This window comes from Barbatula barbatula, assembly GCF_947034865.1.
Source record: "Barbatula barbatula genome assembly, chromosome: 3".
NCBI classification, from domain to species: Eukaryota; Metazoa; Chordata; class Actinopteri; order Cypriniformes; family Nemacheilidae; genus Barbatula; species Barbatula barbatula.
The window spans coordinates 13,300,317-13,316,251 of NC_136764.1; the positions used below are offsets into that span (position 1 = coordinate 13,300,317).

General features: G+C 41.2%; 1 protein-coding gene across 3 annotated transcripts in view; it reads right to left on the reverse strand.

Annotated features, from left to right (window-relative positions):
- bcl2b (BCL2 apoptosis regulator b) overlaps window positions 1-14,077 on the reverse strand; it is a 32,743-nt gene extending 18,666 nt beyond the window's left edge. The window contains exons 1-4 of one of the 3 annotated variants that reach the window (XR_013786409.1): window positions 12,872-14,061; window positions 9,118-9,277; window positions 8,693-9,034; window positions 5,230-6,583 (exon numbers count right to left, since the gene is read on the reverse strand). Coding sequence is in view for 1 of the 3 variants with exons in the window: in XM_079452413.1 (XP_079308539.1) it covers window positions 12,872-13,366 (495 nt within the window). In the remaining 2 variants the exon portion in view is untranslated. Of the gene's footprint in view, window positions 1-5,229; window positions 6,584-8,692; window positions 9,278-12,871 lie in introns of those variants that run through there. The other 2 variants (XR_013786408.1, XM_079452413.1) reach the window with 2 other exon arrangements.
- Window positions 14,078-15,935: the final 1,858 nt, after the last annotated feature.

A 15,935-nucleotide genomic window follows, 5' to 3' on the forward strand; every position in this document is an offset into this window, starting at 1 on the left:
AGATCAGAATGAGCATTTATGCTTCTGCAGATAGCTTCAAACAATCTAAACTTGTCTTTTTGTGTTTCAAGAGACCAAAACATGTGCTTTCGCTGGGTTGCAGTAGCACAGCAATATCTGATTATTCAAAACCTCAACACTCTCAATCACCATCTCTTGATTATGATTAATAAATGAACAATCCTATATATTTCAAACAATGTGAAGTGCGGCACACCCTATCAACCCAAACCATAATGAAGTTTTAACAACAGTAGCTGGACTTCAAATGACCTTTAGCCTACTGAATTGTTCTTCACAAAGACCCGGTCATTATGGGCGTTACTCCTTCAGACCAAACAGTTAACACAATCTGATAACTGGAATAACTGGAATTTAGCGAAAGATGTTAATCTCAACTCTCTAATTGTGTTTTACACTTCCACTGAAGCTAGCTGAAATTCACTGGAAACACCACGCAGGATGTACGATCCAAAAGGCACGCCGATTCCCAGCTTTTCCTACGCTGACATTTAGCCAGTGTCCTGGGAGCAGCAACACGTCTATATATAGATGTTCTCACATAGCTCTGAATATTTCAGGGCCTGTATAGTCACCTGATCTTCAGGGCCAGTGGGAGAAGGTAGTGTGCGGTAAGGAGACAGAAACAGACAGCATGACTCATCTTGTTTGAGGGATGGTCATTTAGTGTCAGAGATTAGCCAGTTCATGCATCATTCAACAACATGTGTTCAGGCCGGTTTGTGGCCACAGGGAAAGGAGTTTTTTGTAAGAATGGTGTCACTGGATACAAGCACACACACGTGCGGTATAACAGATGGATTCGAACGCGTGGAAATGTGACGCATAATGTCATGTTACTTTTAGATGGATAATACAAGGATGTTATATTCCTACTTAAATGTTGTATCTAGCATTCACACACGAATACTTTTTCTAATGGTTATTTGCAGCAACGTAGAACCGAACATACACTGTCATTTATGCTTAGGCTGTGGACACTGCATCAAATTTTAAACGTATTGAACATTCAGCAGGCCAGTCATCAGGTGGGTGCACTGTCCCAATAAGCATCAATGAACTACAGCCCTTCAAATAACAACAGCCTCTTGGTGCTGACAGAGCATCTTCAAAGGCAAACAAGTACAGATCTGCTCTACACATTGGAGACTGAACACATACTGTTTGGCTCATGGGGATCAAGTACAAAGCTGAGACATAGCCTATAGACTTGGCTTATAGTACAGATGCAGCGCGATCCCGTTTGTGTTTTGAATTAGTAATAGAAACAACAGTCAAAGTTCAGAAATATTTAAGATGGCGCTTTCATCACACAGAGCTTACTGCACATAGTGGGAGGACAGAAGAAACATTTCCTTCATATTAACTGCTAATATGTTACTTAATTTAATATACACTTGAAAATATTTAATGATTCTTTACTTATTAAATTCTATGAGATTCTGTCCATATTGTATATTATTCCTTTGCATTATCGTTTTAATAAAGACCTGAATGAACACATTTTATAAAGTCATTCAGGGTCATCTCTGAATAAATTGTTAGGCTCATCAGACACTTTAAGAAATTATTACACTCCTCCACCTTCTCATTTACAATTAATCACATCAAAATGGTCTCAAGAGTGTAAATGCATGTAACAGCACTTCTTACATGGTGTAATGAATGAAAATGGTTTCACACACATTTTACCATTGCTAAAACAGTTACCCCTTGACCTAACTGGAGAGGCTGTCAACGTACATATCCACCCATGGAAGGCCTCTCAGGAAAGCAACACCCAGGTCATCTGCTTTATTTATTTACATTCCTCAAATGGACAAAATCCCCTGGAGACAGGTCACAGAAATATGTTGTGGAAGGACTTCAATTGATACAACATTGCACAGCACAGATACTTTTTTCAAAACAAACAATGTTAACTGAACAGCGAAGGGCCCCATTCACTTGCATTGATTTGTGTCCATACAGTGGAAGTGAATGGATGCCGCCACTGTTCAGTGTCCAACATTCTTCAAAATATCTTATTTGTGTTCTGCAGAATAAAGAAAGTCATAGAGGTTTGAAACGACAAGAGAGTGAGTAAATAATGACAGAATTTTCATCTTGGGTGAACTATCCCTTTATTTTATTTTTCTACTTTACCACAAGGGGCACTATAGAGGGCATTTCCATAAACTGTTTCTCTTGCTGGTCAACTATTTGAATGGCTAGTTAAACTATTGACATATTAATAAAGAAATAATGTCACATTTGATTTAAAGGAAACTATAGTATTGTACATCCCATATTGGACCCTATTACATAATGTTCAATACATATAAGAACATAACAAGCATATGTCAATATTAGGACATGATTTACTTGTGTAGTGTTACAAAAGGGAAACATGTTTACAGTTAAGAATGTTTGAAATATTTGAACTTTGTCCTTGTAGGGAAATATTTACTTATGAGCCACCACAGCCCAAATGTCACAAACTGTCAGGTATAAAACTCCCAGTGACACTTTCATTAGCAAACAGCTACAAAAGCATCTAAAGTGCTGAGAACATTGTGGCCCGGCCCAATTACGTATTACCTGCGTAGAGCAAAGACATTTTTCAGTCTCTTGTGTCAGACGTTACACTGAAAGCTTTATTCCCTTTGGCTAGGCCAGTAGGAAATGTTTCTATATTACCAGTGCTCTGCTGATGAGTGTAAACACTGGGCAGATGGTAAGTGACTGCGGCTCTATAGAGGAGACCCTGCGAGGGGGAAACTTGGCCCAATAGTGCGTGTTACTGACCTGAGCTCAAGCTGAAAGATTCACACAGGAGTTTAACATTGCAAAAGGAACCCTTCCATTTGTAATAAAAAAGTTACCATGGAACCATTTTGAACAACACATGAGATGCTTTTAAACAATGTTCTTGTGTTCCTCTACAGCAAGTACATTGAGACGTTTTGCAAGCTAGAGCCCAATGTTTATTTCATTCTGAACTTTTATCAGTCATGTTCATTTCCTGCACATGACTTCTGTTCAACTCTCATATCCCTCTTAACACCCAGAGTGACAAATGTCTCATGAAGCATCTGAAACAAGCAATACAGGAAGTTCACATAAGAGTTCTGAATGTTCTATTGACAGGACAAATGCTATACTGATGCAATGAGACACCCAACATTGTAATAAGAAACAAGATTTTATTTCAGTGTGGAGCAACTGAACTGAGATTTGAGAAGCATCAAGCAGTGAGATTCCAAATTGCAACCAGCGGCTCACCCAACCCTCCCTTTCGAAGCACTACGTTGGCTGACATAGGACAAAGATGTTGTCACGTTTTTACTTCTTTGCTGAAGGAGATAACGTATTTACAAAACGCGCTCTCTAGAGCAGTTTGGCCGTTTAGGGCTACTGTAGAAACAACATGACGAATTCCATGCAAGGGGACCCATGCTGTATGTAGATAGATATAGTTCAAAGGCTGACAAAGACCATCAGTCTTCAATTTGGATACTATACAAAAGCCAAACCTGAAAAACGATTTTGCTATCTATAGATACACATCTAATTCACTTCTGCTGTCTCCCTCTCCATATGGTCTTTTGCAAAATCATGTTATGAGTAGACAGCAGATCCGCCACTCTTGTACGACCTGATGGCACGCGAACTCCCACCGGAGCCCTGGCCTGAACCTGGATCAGCCGGGTAAAGTGTATGATTTAAGAGGCGAGCAGCTGCCAAGACTGCCAATCATGCAGCATTTGCTCACATGTCGTGCAAATAAACACAGGTGCTGCTCGCGTGGGCTACGAGCGCATTTCCTCAACAGGCTGAAGGATTTAGCCATTTGGTGCAGGGTTCCTAAGTGCAGTGGGGAAGAATGCGTAGTATCATCGAGAGTTATTAAATTGTCATTTAACAAGGAAAATGAAAACATTTTTCTTTATTTATTAGCAGAATTTCACCTATGAAGTCAGCACAGAATATGCATCGAGAAAATGTTCATAGATTCTGTCTGGACCTGGACTGGTAGGATGATTCAAACCCACCAGGTAATGTATAATTGAAACAGACGAAAAATATATAGAAGATGACTCTGAATATAGGCCTATACAGTATACAAGAAGAGGGAATTACAGGATGAAAAAAACCAGTAGGTTGTTATTGCTCTCAACCAGACAATGGGGCAGACAAAAACACTACAATATTGTAATCCTGGATGTCACTGTTTAAGCATACAGGTCAAAGCAGTAGACTTGAAAACAGTGGGGCCACAAATGACACCTATTTTTAAGTCTTGTCTTAAACAGGAAACAGAAGGTGGGCTGAGAGTACATGTACTGCTCCTGCCTATCCAAATGTCACCATTAAGGTTAATGAGCCTGCCACCCGTCACCGTTTTTAGAACAGGGTGGAAAATATAAACCCTGGCAGGATTTATAGTATCTAGCTGCCTACGTCCAAGTGATCTAGCAAACTTGATTCTATTTATAGAGAGTCACAATAGTGGCCCCAGACACTTTGATCTCAGTAGTTCTTCTTATGGACACTTACTGTGTACCAATTTAGTTCCTATACACCTTAAATTTAAAGGGACAGTTCACCCAAAAATGAAAAAATTCTGTCATTATTTATTCACCCTCTTTTATTCACAACCTGACTCTTTCTTCTTTGAAAACAAAATGTTTTGAAAAATGTATTTTGTGTGGAGGTCAATGGTGGGTTGTTTGGTGGCAACGTTCTTCAAAATGTCTTCTTTTGTGTTATGCAGAAGAAAGTTAGGTTTGAAAGACGAGGGTGAGTAAATTATGAAATATTTAAAATCTTTGGGTAAAAAATGTGTTTGCCACATGTTTGAGGTGTTGTGTGTGGTCAGGGTAGAGCAGATTGCTATGTAAAACAAAGCATTAATATGTGGTTATCAGGGTATCTGGGTGGTTGATATAATGTTGCATTCGGCTCAAGTCAAAAGAGCCCATCTCCTATTCTCTATGATATTCTGATGATATTCTGATCCCTGGATATGGCTCAGATCCTTCTTTGAGTGTAAATCCACAGATTTTTTCCATCTGTATTCTGCCAGATGATAATTCTACATCTAATGGCTTAAAAAGATCAAGGCGATTTTCTCCATACCTCTCCATATTTAAGTTACAAATTATATCCATGGCACAAGAAATAGGATAATTTTAAGGGTTAATCAGGTTTGTTAAAAAAAGGAGTCAAATCAAGTCAGCTTTATTTATATAGCGCGTTTTACAATTTTCATTGTTACAAAGCAGCTGTACAAGAAAACATTGACTATAAGCAAAACATATAGGTTATGCAAGTCAAAACACAGGTCAAATATCAGACAGACTGTAAATTCCTATATGCAGTGTTAATTAAATAAAACTATAAAATTCTATATAAGCAAAACTGATTCTTGCCTTAGCAAACACCACTCAATATAAAATATACTCACTATTTTTAATAGGAAGTGTGGAATTTCCAGTGTTGAATAATACGATGATCTGTTACAGATACAGTAACAGTGTATATGAGGTATAGTAAACGAGGTGTATACTATATTGTTGTAGTACGTACCGGTCTAATTCAAAGCCATGAATGGTCAGAAATGCATAAACACACGGCTACCCTTTCCTGATGTTCAGGTTAGCCCGAGTTAACGTGTCAGAAGTTTCCACTTTTTGAGGGGTCAGAACTCAAGGGGAATGTTAAACCTTTCTCCATTTAAGATGAAATGCACCCTTTGGATTATTAATGAATGCCCTCTGGACACAGTGCTTTGAATTATGCACATTCACATTAAGTCTTTGCTCTAATGTGCTAACTAGAACAACATTTAATACAGTTATGGTACACACAGAGAGCAGAGGCACAGAGACTAAATTTACTAGCGAGAAAATTAGTGAGTGAAATAGGGAAGTTCTAGGTGACCTACAGCTGATCTGACGTTTGGGCCCCTGTACCACATCATGTGTTTTCACTCATATCTTACATTGTGAACTGAAAGGTGAAAACTGTTCATTATTGTAAGGCCATACAAATCCATTTAGTCAAAAATAGTCCATTATACCTGAAGGCATTTTTATAACCAGACAGTCAGAAGCTACTGTATGTTCAAAATAGAATACTTACTGCTATTTGCTATTTACAATAAACATTACATTTCTTAAAGCATTATCCTATTGCACAGGAAGGTCAGGTTGAATGCTTTGCCACGTAGGACTAGTCACTGCTAAAGGATGTTGCATCAGCGTACCTGCAATCACATTTTATCTATAATGGTCCAGTTATAAGACCAGGTTTTCAATGTACACAGAGTGTGCAATGCAGGGTAGTAAGATTTTCCAAAAGCAAGTCTAGGCCTAGCTGACCTTAAAAGGACAGTTCACCCAAAAATATAAATTCTGTCACCATTTACTCACCCTGAAGTTGTTCTTAACCTGTAAACATTTCTGTGTTTTGCTGAACACAGAGGAAGATATTTGGAAGAATGTCAGTAACCAAACAGATCTCATCCATAGATGTGTTGGGTGATGAGGAGGGGGTGACTCATCCCTGTCATCAGGCTCTACAGAGGGAACAGAGACAGGGTTATGGTGAGGTTTTGATAAAGAAACATGGAATGAAGGTGGTATTCTATAGTGTGGTGGAAGTTGGAGACAGTAAGTGACTGGGTTGATCTGGTGCAGGATGGGGAATGAATGCCGATGAATTTGGGACTCAGCGTCTTGCAAGGCTGCAAGGTCCCGGGTTTACAGCCATACCAGTTGTCCCGGCTGATATTGGGGGGTAGGTGAGAGTCGGGTGTCAGCATTAAACTTTTGCTTGCTGACAGCCTGCTGCAGGTGTTGACGAGCTGAATCCCATACCCTCTCGCTCTCTGAAACCAGTGGTCCACGGCCGGGACCGTAGAGGGTTACCCTGACCAGGGGAACATGGGGGATTGGTAGCAGAGTATGCACTGAAAGAGAGTTAACACAGTGGAAGACTGACGGAGAGAGTTCTGTGCATGCTCAGCCCAGGCGAGGTAGCGGTGCAGAAGGATCCTGGGTACCCCCAATATCCTGGATCTTCCGCTCAGCCTGGTCGTTGGCTTGGGAGTGATACCCAGAGGAAAGGCTGACTGTAATGTTCAGGGGTTGAAATAATTCTTTCCAGACTGGAGAGATGAATTGGGGTGACCTCTGGTTAACCATTGTTACAGAACACCTGGTTGAAAAGTGCCTCCGCGGTCTTAAAGGCTGTGGGGAGTCGAGGCAATGGGATGAGCTTGTAGGCCTTGGAGAACTGATCTAAGGCCACTTGGATGCAGGTGTAGGTATCAGACAGGGGCAGATCTGTGAGGAAGTCAACGGCAAGGTGAGACCATGTGCAGTGAGGAATGGGTAGGGACATGAGCTTTCCATCAGGCATCTGATGTGGGGTTTTTGAGATGAACATGACCCCCCTAGCTCGAGTTTTAGGTGGTCCGAAATCACCAAGAAGGGATTTTTTGCCTCCTCCAGCCAGTGCCGCCATTCGTCTAAGGCGAGTTTAATCGCCAGCAGTTCCCGGTTATCAATGCTGTAGTTCTGCCCTGCCCGGGACAGCTTGCAAGAGAAGTAGGTTCTCTGGCTCCCCCTGCCGCTGGAACAACACTGAACCCACTCCGGAGGTTGAGGTGTCAACTTGGACAGTGAAGGGGAGTTCAGGTTCCAGGAGGCAGAGCACGGGTGCTTCGGGGCTCCAGAACAGAGATTTGGACAGTCTGTTAATCATGGAAGTGAGGAGTCAGGCTATGAAACTGAAGCTTGAGGTGCAACTGAAGCTTGCAGTGAAACGTCTGTAAAAATTGGCAAATACTAGGAAGCGTTGTAGTTCTCGAAAGGTGGTGGGTTGTGGCCAGTTGTTGTCGGTGTCCACCTTCCCCTAGTCCATCTTGACAGTTATTATGAAACTGGGTTTGAAACGCACATTTCTCCATCTTGAGATATAGGTGGTGCTGACGGAGACGTTGAATAACTTGGGAGATGTGGGAGATGTGATCTGACAGGTTATGGGAGTAAATGAGGATGTCATGTATATAAACTAAAATGAACTGATTAAGCATGTCTCTGAAAATCTCATTCTTCAAGCTCTGAAATATGGTAGGGGCATTTACAAGTCCAAAAGGCATGATGAGATACTCACAATGTCCAGAGGGGGTTATGAAGGCTGTTTTCCACCCATTACTGGGTATAATGGCATGAGGTTTTATGCACTACAGAGGTCGAGTTTGGAGAGGATTTTTCAGGAAACTGGGGAAGGGGATATGAGAACTTCCAGGTGTGTGAGAGTCCATTTATCAATGCACTGTCTCCAATGTCTGTCCTTTTTGCCCATGAAGAAGCTGGAACCGGCAGAGGAAGTGGATGGTCTGATGAAATTCTGCACCAGCACCTCGCCTACGTAGTCATCCATGGCCTTCCGTTCAGGGACAGATGGGGTAGATCCTTCCTAGCCCCAGGGAGCAGCTCGATGGCACAGTCCCATGGCCCATAAGGATGAGTTTAGTTGCCAACTGTTTGGAAAACACGTCCAGGAACGCCCTGTATTCTTTGAGAACCTGGATGAAGGGATGGACGGCTTGGCTTTCCACTGGGGTTGAGCTCAAGGGGACAGGACTAAATAATAGGGGTTTTGGGTGAGATCAAGGTACCTTGGTTGGGGTCTGATGACTCGGGGGCAGGGTGACTGCGGCAGCAGGATCGGCAGGCCTCCCCAATGCAGGATCTTACAGATGTTCCAGTCTATGTAGGGCTGATGGTGCTTCAGACGGGCATCCCAGGACGATATCGGAATTTGAACCCTCTAGAACCCAGAAGGAGATTGCTTCCTCGTGCGTTGCCCCCACTTACAGGGAGATTGTGGGGGAGTGGTTTGCAAACCAGGATATTGTGGATTCATAGATTTAGAGTATTCTGTATGCAAGGTAGTCTGAGTGTGTTCATGGCGAGGGAGATGAATTTTCCCACAGCACCAGAGACTATAGGGGCTTTTGCTGGAACAGAGAGGTCAGAGGAAGTTACTATAACATTTACGCAAGTTAATTTGAAAGAAGGTAGCAGGTTGCACCGTACTCACCGTGTGTCGGGCTGGGCAGGTTGCTATCATATGACCGACTCCCCCACAACAGAGACAAAGCCGCGGGCTGATACGGAGAGCTCGTTCTTCACAACATGAGAGACTGGTCGACATGCATGGGTTCTGGGTCTGGAGGGTTCGGGGGTGCTTTAATGGGGTTCTGCGGAGGAGATGCAGCAGGCTTCAATGAGTGAATCGCAATGAGTCGCTGAGAGATGGATGGAGTATTAAATGAGATTCTCCAGCCCTATCGAGTCAACATAGATGGCTAGGTTGGTCTGGACGGTGGCGACCCTGACGGAAGACAGCGATAAGGGCGGCCTCGTTCCAGCCACAGATGGCAGTGAGAGTCCGAAACTCTCAACCGACGATCGCCCCTACTTCAACTGGAGCAGCTGGTCTTGCAGATCGAGAAAATTTGCAGACTGACCGAGCACCTCTTTAATGTGCCGGAGAAATGCATAAAAGATGAGGCTGGAGAGGGGAGTTGAGTGCGGAGTAGGGATGCAACGATTATAGATTTTGTTGGTACGATTATAGTCTGAGGAATAGTCACAGTTGCACGATTGTAAAACATACATTAATTTCCAAAAAGATTCTGGCACTGACAAAAAAAATTTACTTGCCCGCCACAAAAAGTTATAAAGAAATAATAATGTCTAGTTATTATTTTGTTTATTAACCCATGCAATCTCATAAAATGCAAGCAAGCTCGTAATACAAAAAAACGATTAGCCTAACAACTCTATAAAAAGTCAATCAGTTAGTAATAAAATTAGAACAAATTATCAAACTATGAGCAATTGCCCAAATAAAATGAACAGTGCTGAAACAGATATTCTGATTATGTACAGAATAAAGGAGTCACATGTAAAATAACACTTAGTCTTCACAGTATACTGAAATATAGATAAAACCATATTAAAGTAATTAAAGTTGATCAGTCAGGAGCAGTGAGTCTTATTGTTGTTTGCTGAGCATTAAAACAGATATATTTATTATGCTGCGGTCCCTTTAAGAGCCAGCGCGGACGGATCACATGCTTTTCCCCCAAATGTTTTGTTTACAGCAAACTACCATGGATTTATCAACGTGATATAGAGCCTATTCGCTAAATAATAAAAAAATAAGTTAAATTGGTTCAGCTTGCATCAGGAGTAGACTCTGAATTTGAGCTTGCGCATACAGAATGTACTCATCCAGTGAGCTGTCCTCGACACAACGCTTCTTGTTCGGTGTGCTACTCAGTTAACTTACATGCCGCTTTGTTTGTTTACGGTGCACTGAAAACCCATTTGTCACCGCTACAGCCTTGATTGTGAATGTACAAGTAAGATTGGCTGTTCGATCTCTCTGCCGTAGTTAATTGACTGTGTGTCGTGGCCTCCCTGTCTCTGATAAGCAGGCTCTTTAAGATGGTGCACCGCTGGTGTAACTTTGTTTTCATTTTGTGCAAGTTGCAAAGTTTCCATTCGGTGCAACAGAAACATGCAGTGTAATGGAGCCTTTGCGATTAATTAACCGTGACATTTTTTAAGTACGGTTAATAGTGAACCTCGGTAATCGCTGCATCCCTAGTGCGGAGTAATTCCGAAGGTTTCAGCGTTGTAGTCTAGGTCAAGTCTTCTGTAACAATACAGGTAGAGGGACGATGCCACACGGAGAGCTGAAGTTGACTTAGGTTTATTGCAGGGTAAATTGGTGAACAGAAGACAGGTGAAACAATCCCGGTAACAGGTAACATCCACAGGTGAGTATAAATCCAAACAACAGGTAACATCCACAGGTGAGTATAAGGTAAAAATCCATGCGTATCAAGAATCAGTGGTAAGAGCTTTGCGTTAACAACGCAAGGTTGTGGGTTTGATCCCAGGGGATTGCAGATACCTATGTATAAATGTATAGGATAATGCTATGCAAGTCGCTTTGGATAAAAGCGTCTGCCAAATGCCTAAATGTAAATGTAATTGGGTGCAAGGCTTTATGGGAAGTGTAGTCCCTTATGTTAAAAGTCCGGACAATGGGAACGGGTGAAGCTGGGTGAAGGTGTTGATGCGGGGGGCGTGGCTGGCGGCGGTGGAGAGCTTGTCACATTTATACAGGATTACATTGACAAGTTACAAACTATGATCACAACCCAACCTGAAGGTCAATATCAACACCTGTACACATCCTCCATTGAACAGGATTTACACCAAATGATTGCAACAATGCTTTCCTGGACCAGCAGCAACAATATCAAGACATTTCCCTGCATACTGTAACTCACTGGCATATTCAAGCAGCACAAACTACCACACCTACCAGTTCGATCAGATATAATTCTTCTATAATTCACACACAAACACTCTGGATTCACAAAACTGTTCTGAAGAGAAAATATAAGAACTTTCTTAAGTTAATAAGAAAAATTATAGGAATTTCTTAAGAATATTCTTAAGTGCAATTCTCAACATCTTCATTTTTCCTAAGAATAAAAGGGCAGTCTTTGTCAATGATTATACTACAAGATAAATTTGTTCATTTGTTAAACTTTATTTGTGTAGCAACTCAAGTACCGCGCCAGTCGCGTTCTTATGTAAGTGTGCAATGTGTTAAACGGCATTAGGGAATATTATACTTAAATATATACTTAAATTATACTAAGTATACTTCTTTAGCCTATATTATGACATCATACTATTTGTGTGTATGTAAACGTTTTGCAATGTATGTGAAGCACAGTGGATTTTCTAATAATGAAGGCTAAGTATTGGTAAAGTAAAGCAGTGCATACTTACTGATAGATTATATATTTTTTAAATAAAGCTGTTCTCACTGACATGTTTCCCATTTCTGTTGTCAGTTCTGACTCAACGCGACATCATCTAACAAATCACCGGACATTATGACTGTTCTATCACACACCGGCTGTGTCTAGGTAACCATGCGGATATTTCTAAGAGGACGGCACTGACAGCATTTACCCACTGAAGGAAAGCTAAGGTTTATCCAAGATGTCGCTAGATTTGTCGCTATGCACTTCTTCTGAACAAAAGCCGCTAGAGGCCTCGTAAAAGTTACTAAATTAAGAGACAGGCTTCCTAAGTTAGAAACACTGTTTTGTGTGCGCATCTGCATGTGTGCGGGCCAGAGAAGCGCACGGCAGAATGAATATAGCAGAATCACTGTTGTGACATTTTCTGGGCCTGTGCCCACAATGCCTTGATCTGAGGGTAATCATCATTTCATCAAAATCATCAAGCATCTATGGGTGAACTGTCCCTTTAACATTCAGCAAAAGATGGTGGCTGGATAAGTTAAGTGTAACCTTTCATATTTGAGCAAGAAATTCAAAGGGTTAATGATGTTTGAACAATATCACATGCAGGTCACATCACGTGTTGAACTATTGCACTCGGGACAGGAAAAGCCGGGGGTCAATTTAAACGCATGATTTAGCAAGTAAATATCAGAGATCATAATCCTATTTGTTGTATAAGGTTAAACATCCTCCTCTTTTCATGAATCAACAGCAGTTCCTGAAAGTAAAACCACACCTTCAACTCTGCAGACAGCAGCTGTCATTGATGGCTACGCGTAGCACCCTCCCTGGGAGGCGTAAGAGAGGTGTGACTAATATCCGTCGTTCATTGGTTAGCCTATTTTAACAAACGGCTCTACGGGCCAATCAAGCACGATTTGCGAATCGAATGCGTGACGCAAACGACGCGGTGTCATCAAACGCGAGATATATAATGAGGTAATTACATACCCAGCCGCCGTTCTCTTGGATCCAGCCGTGCAGCGGTCCGTTCAGGTATTCCGCCATCCAGCCCGCGATGTTATCCACCTGCGCCGTCATCTCCTTATTCACGCACTCGACGCAAACCGTGCCTCCAAATTCGAAAAAAGCGAGAATTCTGCCCCAGTTCACCCCGTCCCTGAACAACTCGTCTATGACTGCGGTGAAGCGCTGGTGCGCCGTGATGGACGTGAGATGCAGCTGCTTGGACATCTCCGCAAAGTCCGACTGATATAACCGCTCCAGTTCATCCCCGGCGTCCCGCAACACCTTATGGAGAGCGGTGTACGGGTCGTGACGAGGGCTGGGAGAAACGCCGCTGTCCTGTTGTATCCCCATCATCAGTCCATTAGGAACGCTATCATCATGTCCATTCACTTCCCATACGTATCCCTTCTTCCATAGCTTATGGTGGATGTACTTAACCACTATATTGCGGCTGTCGTAGACGCTCTCTTGTGCCATATCTACGTATATTTATCTTAATAACCGTAGTATGATTTTTTTCTACCTAATCCTGGCGCATCTTCATCATCATCATCATCATCGTCGTCTTCATCAACAGCGGATTAGTGCCACGATCATGATCAAGCTTCTTGCGCACTGATATTATTAGTATTTCAATGAATGTAAACGTAAAACGAAACGTCTTGTTTTAAAAGCCGACACCTCCGTGAACTTGCAGCATGCCACCTCACTTGAAACTGCAAGTTGCAGTACTCGAGGAAATCCTCTAATGCTTCAATGTAGAAAAACGCCCACTTTCTGTTCCCAGATGAAAGTCCAAGAAAATACCAAGCGATTTAAACGCAAACATGCATTTCACGATAAATATACGTACCGTGCAAACGTGGTTAAATAAGTCTCGTGTGTTTTTCGCGGGATCCGCTTGCGGTAAATCCTCATTTATCCGTGTAAAAGAGTCCAGTGCTGCGGGAGACGGAAGAGGTTGGTAATGTTCAACGCACTTGTGAGTTTCTACTTTCGCGGAACAACTAGTCTTGAGAAGCACTTTCACAGTAATGTCTGCTGTCGCGCTCAGTCTTTAGATGAAAGCTGAACGTTTAGCTGCTAGATCTCTGCAGAAGTTGAGCGTTTCGAGGCGTCTGCCGTGCGCAGTCGCTATATGCAGTCGCTCTGGCTTCATAGCTGAGAGAGAGGTGTTTCCTGTGCTACGTCACTCATTCAGTCATTTGTGACTGTGGTTTGTGCTTCCTCTTGGACAGTACATTGCAAATAATGTATGTAGGATATTCTTAAGCTCTTGAGACCCAGCGATACAAGGTTTTGTCGTTTGGATTCGTATACAGCCGAGGAGAAAAATAACAGACCACTCCAGATTTGTTTCCAATTGCATTTCTAGATGTGTTGTGGTGGCCATTCCAGTCCAATTGTCTGTTGAATTTTAACAAAATCGAACCTTAGGAGTGACAAAATCATCAGCAATGTGGAAGACTGACAACATGACAAGACACATGAAAACTGTGGTTATGTCATAAAATATGAACTTTATGAACTTTACTTATACGTGTAGAAATGTTACTGTTGTTTTGCGTTAAACAAAGGTGAATATTAACTTGTTTTCTTTGCTAAATGTGATGTCTGAAAAAAATGCAGAGCATCTTTTTCATTTCATTTAAATAATTGCAAATAGAAACAATATCGGTATTTGAGAGTGTTTTGGAGGGGGTGGGGGGGAGTATTACCTATACATATATGGTAAATTCAGAAACACTGAAATGGTCTCTTAATTTTTTCTGCAACTGTAGTGTTTAATGCGTAATTTGTTGTTGTTGTTAAATTATTATCATTATGATAATTGCCTGTTATATCACACTATAGTGATTCATTATTATTTATAAAAATATCTTAACTTAAATATTGACAATATTCCATTTGAATTTAATTCCATTAAAGGAATATATGAACATACAGGCTACAGCGGGCCTAAAAGTCAAATTTTTCCTTTTAAACTTTCAATTTATCATGTGTATTAAACATATTCTACACCCGTGCACTATTTCAAGGTCACTAATCAAATGTAAGCAAATGTGTGACATACCACGGTAGGTCTTTGCATTAAAGATCAAATGAAAAGTTCATGGCAGTGCATTGTGTCATTAAAAGCACAAATAACAAATGCCACACTGTCAAATTCCTACATTTTTCTTTTGACTTAATCACTCAAATCATACTTTTTCATGTAATAAAACATTTGTCGTATATTACAAAAACACTGTAGGCCTAATAATCAATTTCGCTATAGTCTCTGGGTTTGGACATCATTGTGTGGCGTATGTATGTAACAACTTTATTATTAGTAGCAGCAGTATTAGTATTTCATATTTAAATAAGGATGGTTTAGTCTTTACCTGCTATAAAGATTTAAGAAGGTCTGAATTGGAACATGCAGTGTCTTTCGTGCACAGTAGAATTTGCTCCTCAGCCCTGCTTTGAAATTAACATTTGAACATCTTTGAACAGTGCAAGGCCTTTGATCTTCTGGCACTCTTGCAGTCTCCTTGCTTTGAATATATGGTACATCAACTCTAGCCAAGGTCTGTGAATTGTTCCAGTAAAAAATTACTACATCATGTACCCTGCTGGCAGTTCAGACAGTTCGAGAGAAAATTTTGTTTTGGGATAATTTTGAGCTTGAAAATCAGTTTGACGGCTGACTTGGCTTCAACGTCTGTTAGCTCCAAGGCAAAGTTAGGCTTCTGGAGTTTATACTCCAGCGTAAATAAGGTATTTTAACTAATGCAAAGTGAGAATCAGCCCATTTATACTGCTGTTCCTGACAGAAGTTTTTTTTAGTAAAATCTAAAACATTTATTTTTACAGATCCTCCTTAATCAACTGTTATCACAGTCCAATCCAATTTGTTTTCTAGTTCCAGTAATCAGCTACCATACAATCTTTTTTAACTCCTGTTTCACTAAGAAAAATTTAGGATTACGGAAGTAAAATATGTTGAAAACTGTGATTCACATTAACTTTCGATTGTACAATGTTTGACTGAACTATTTAAGGT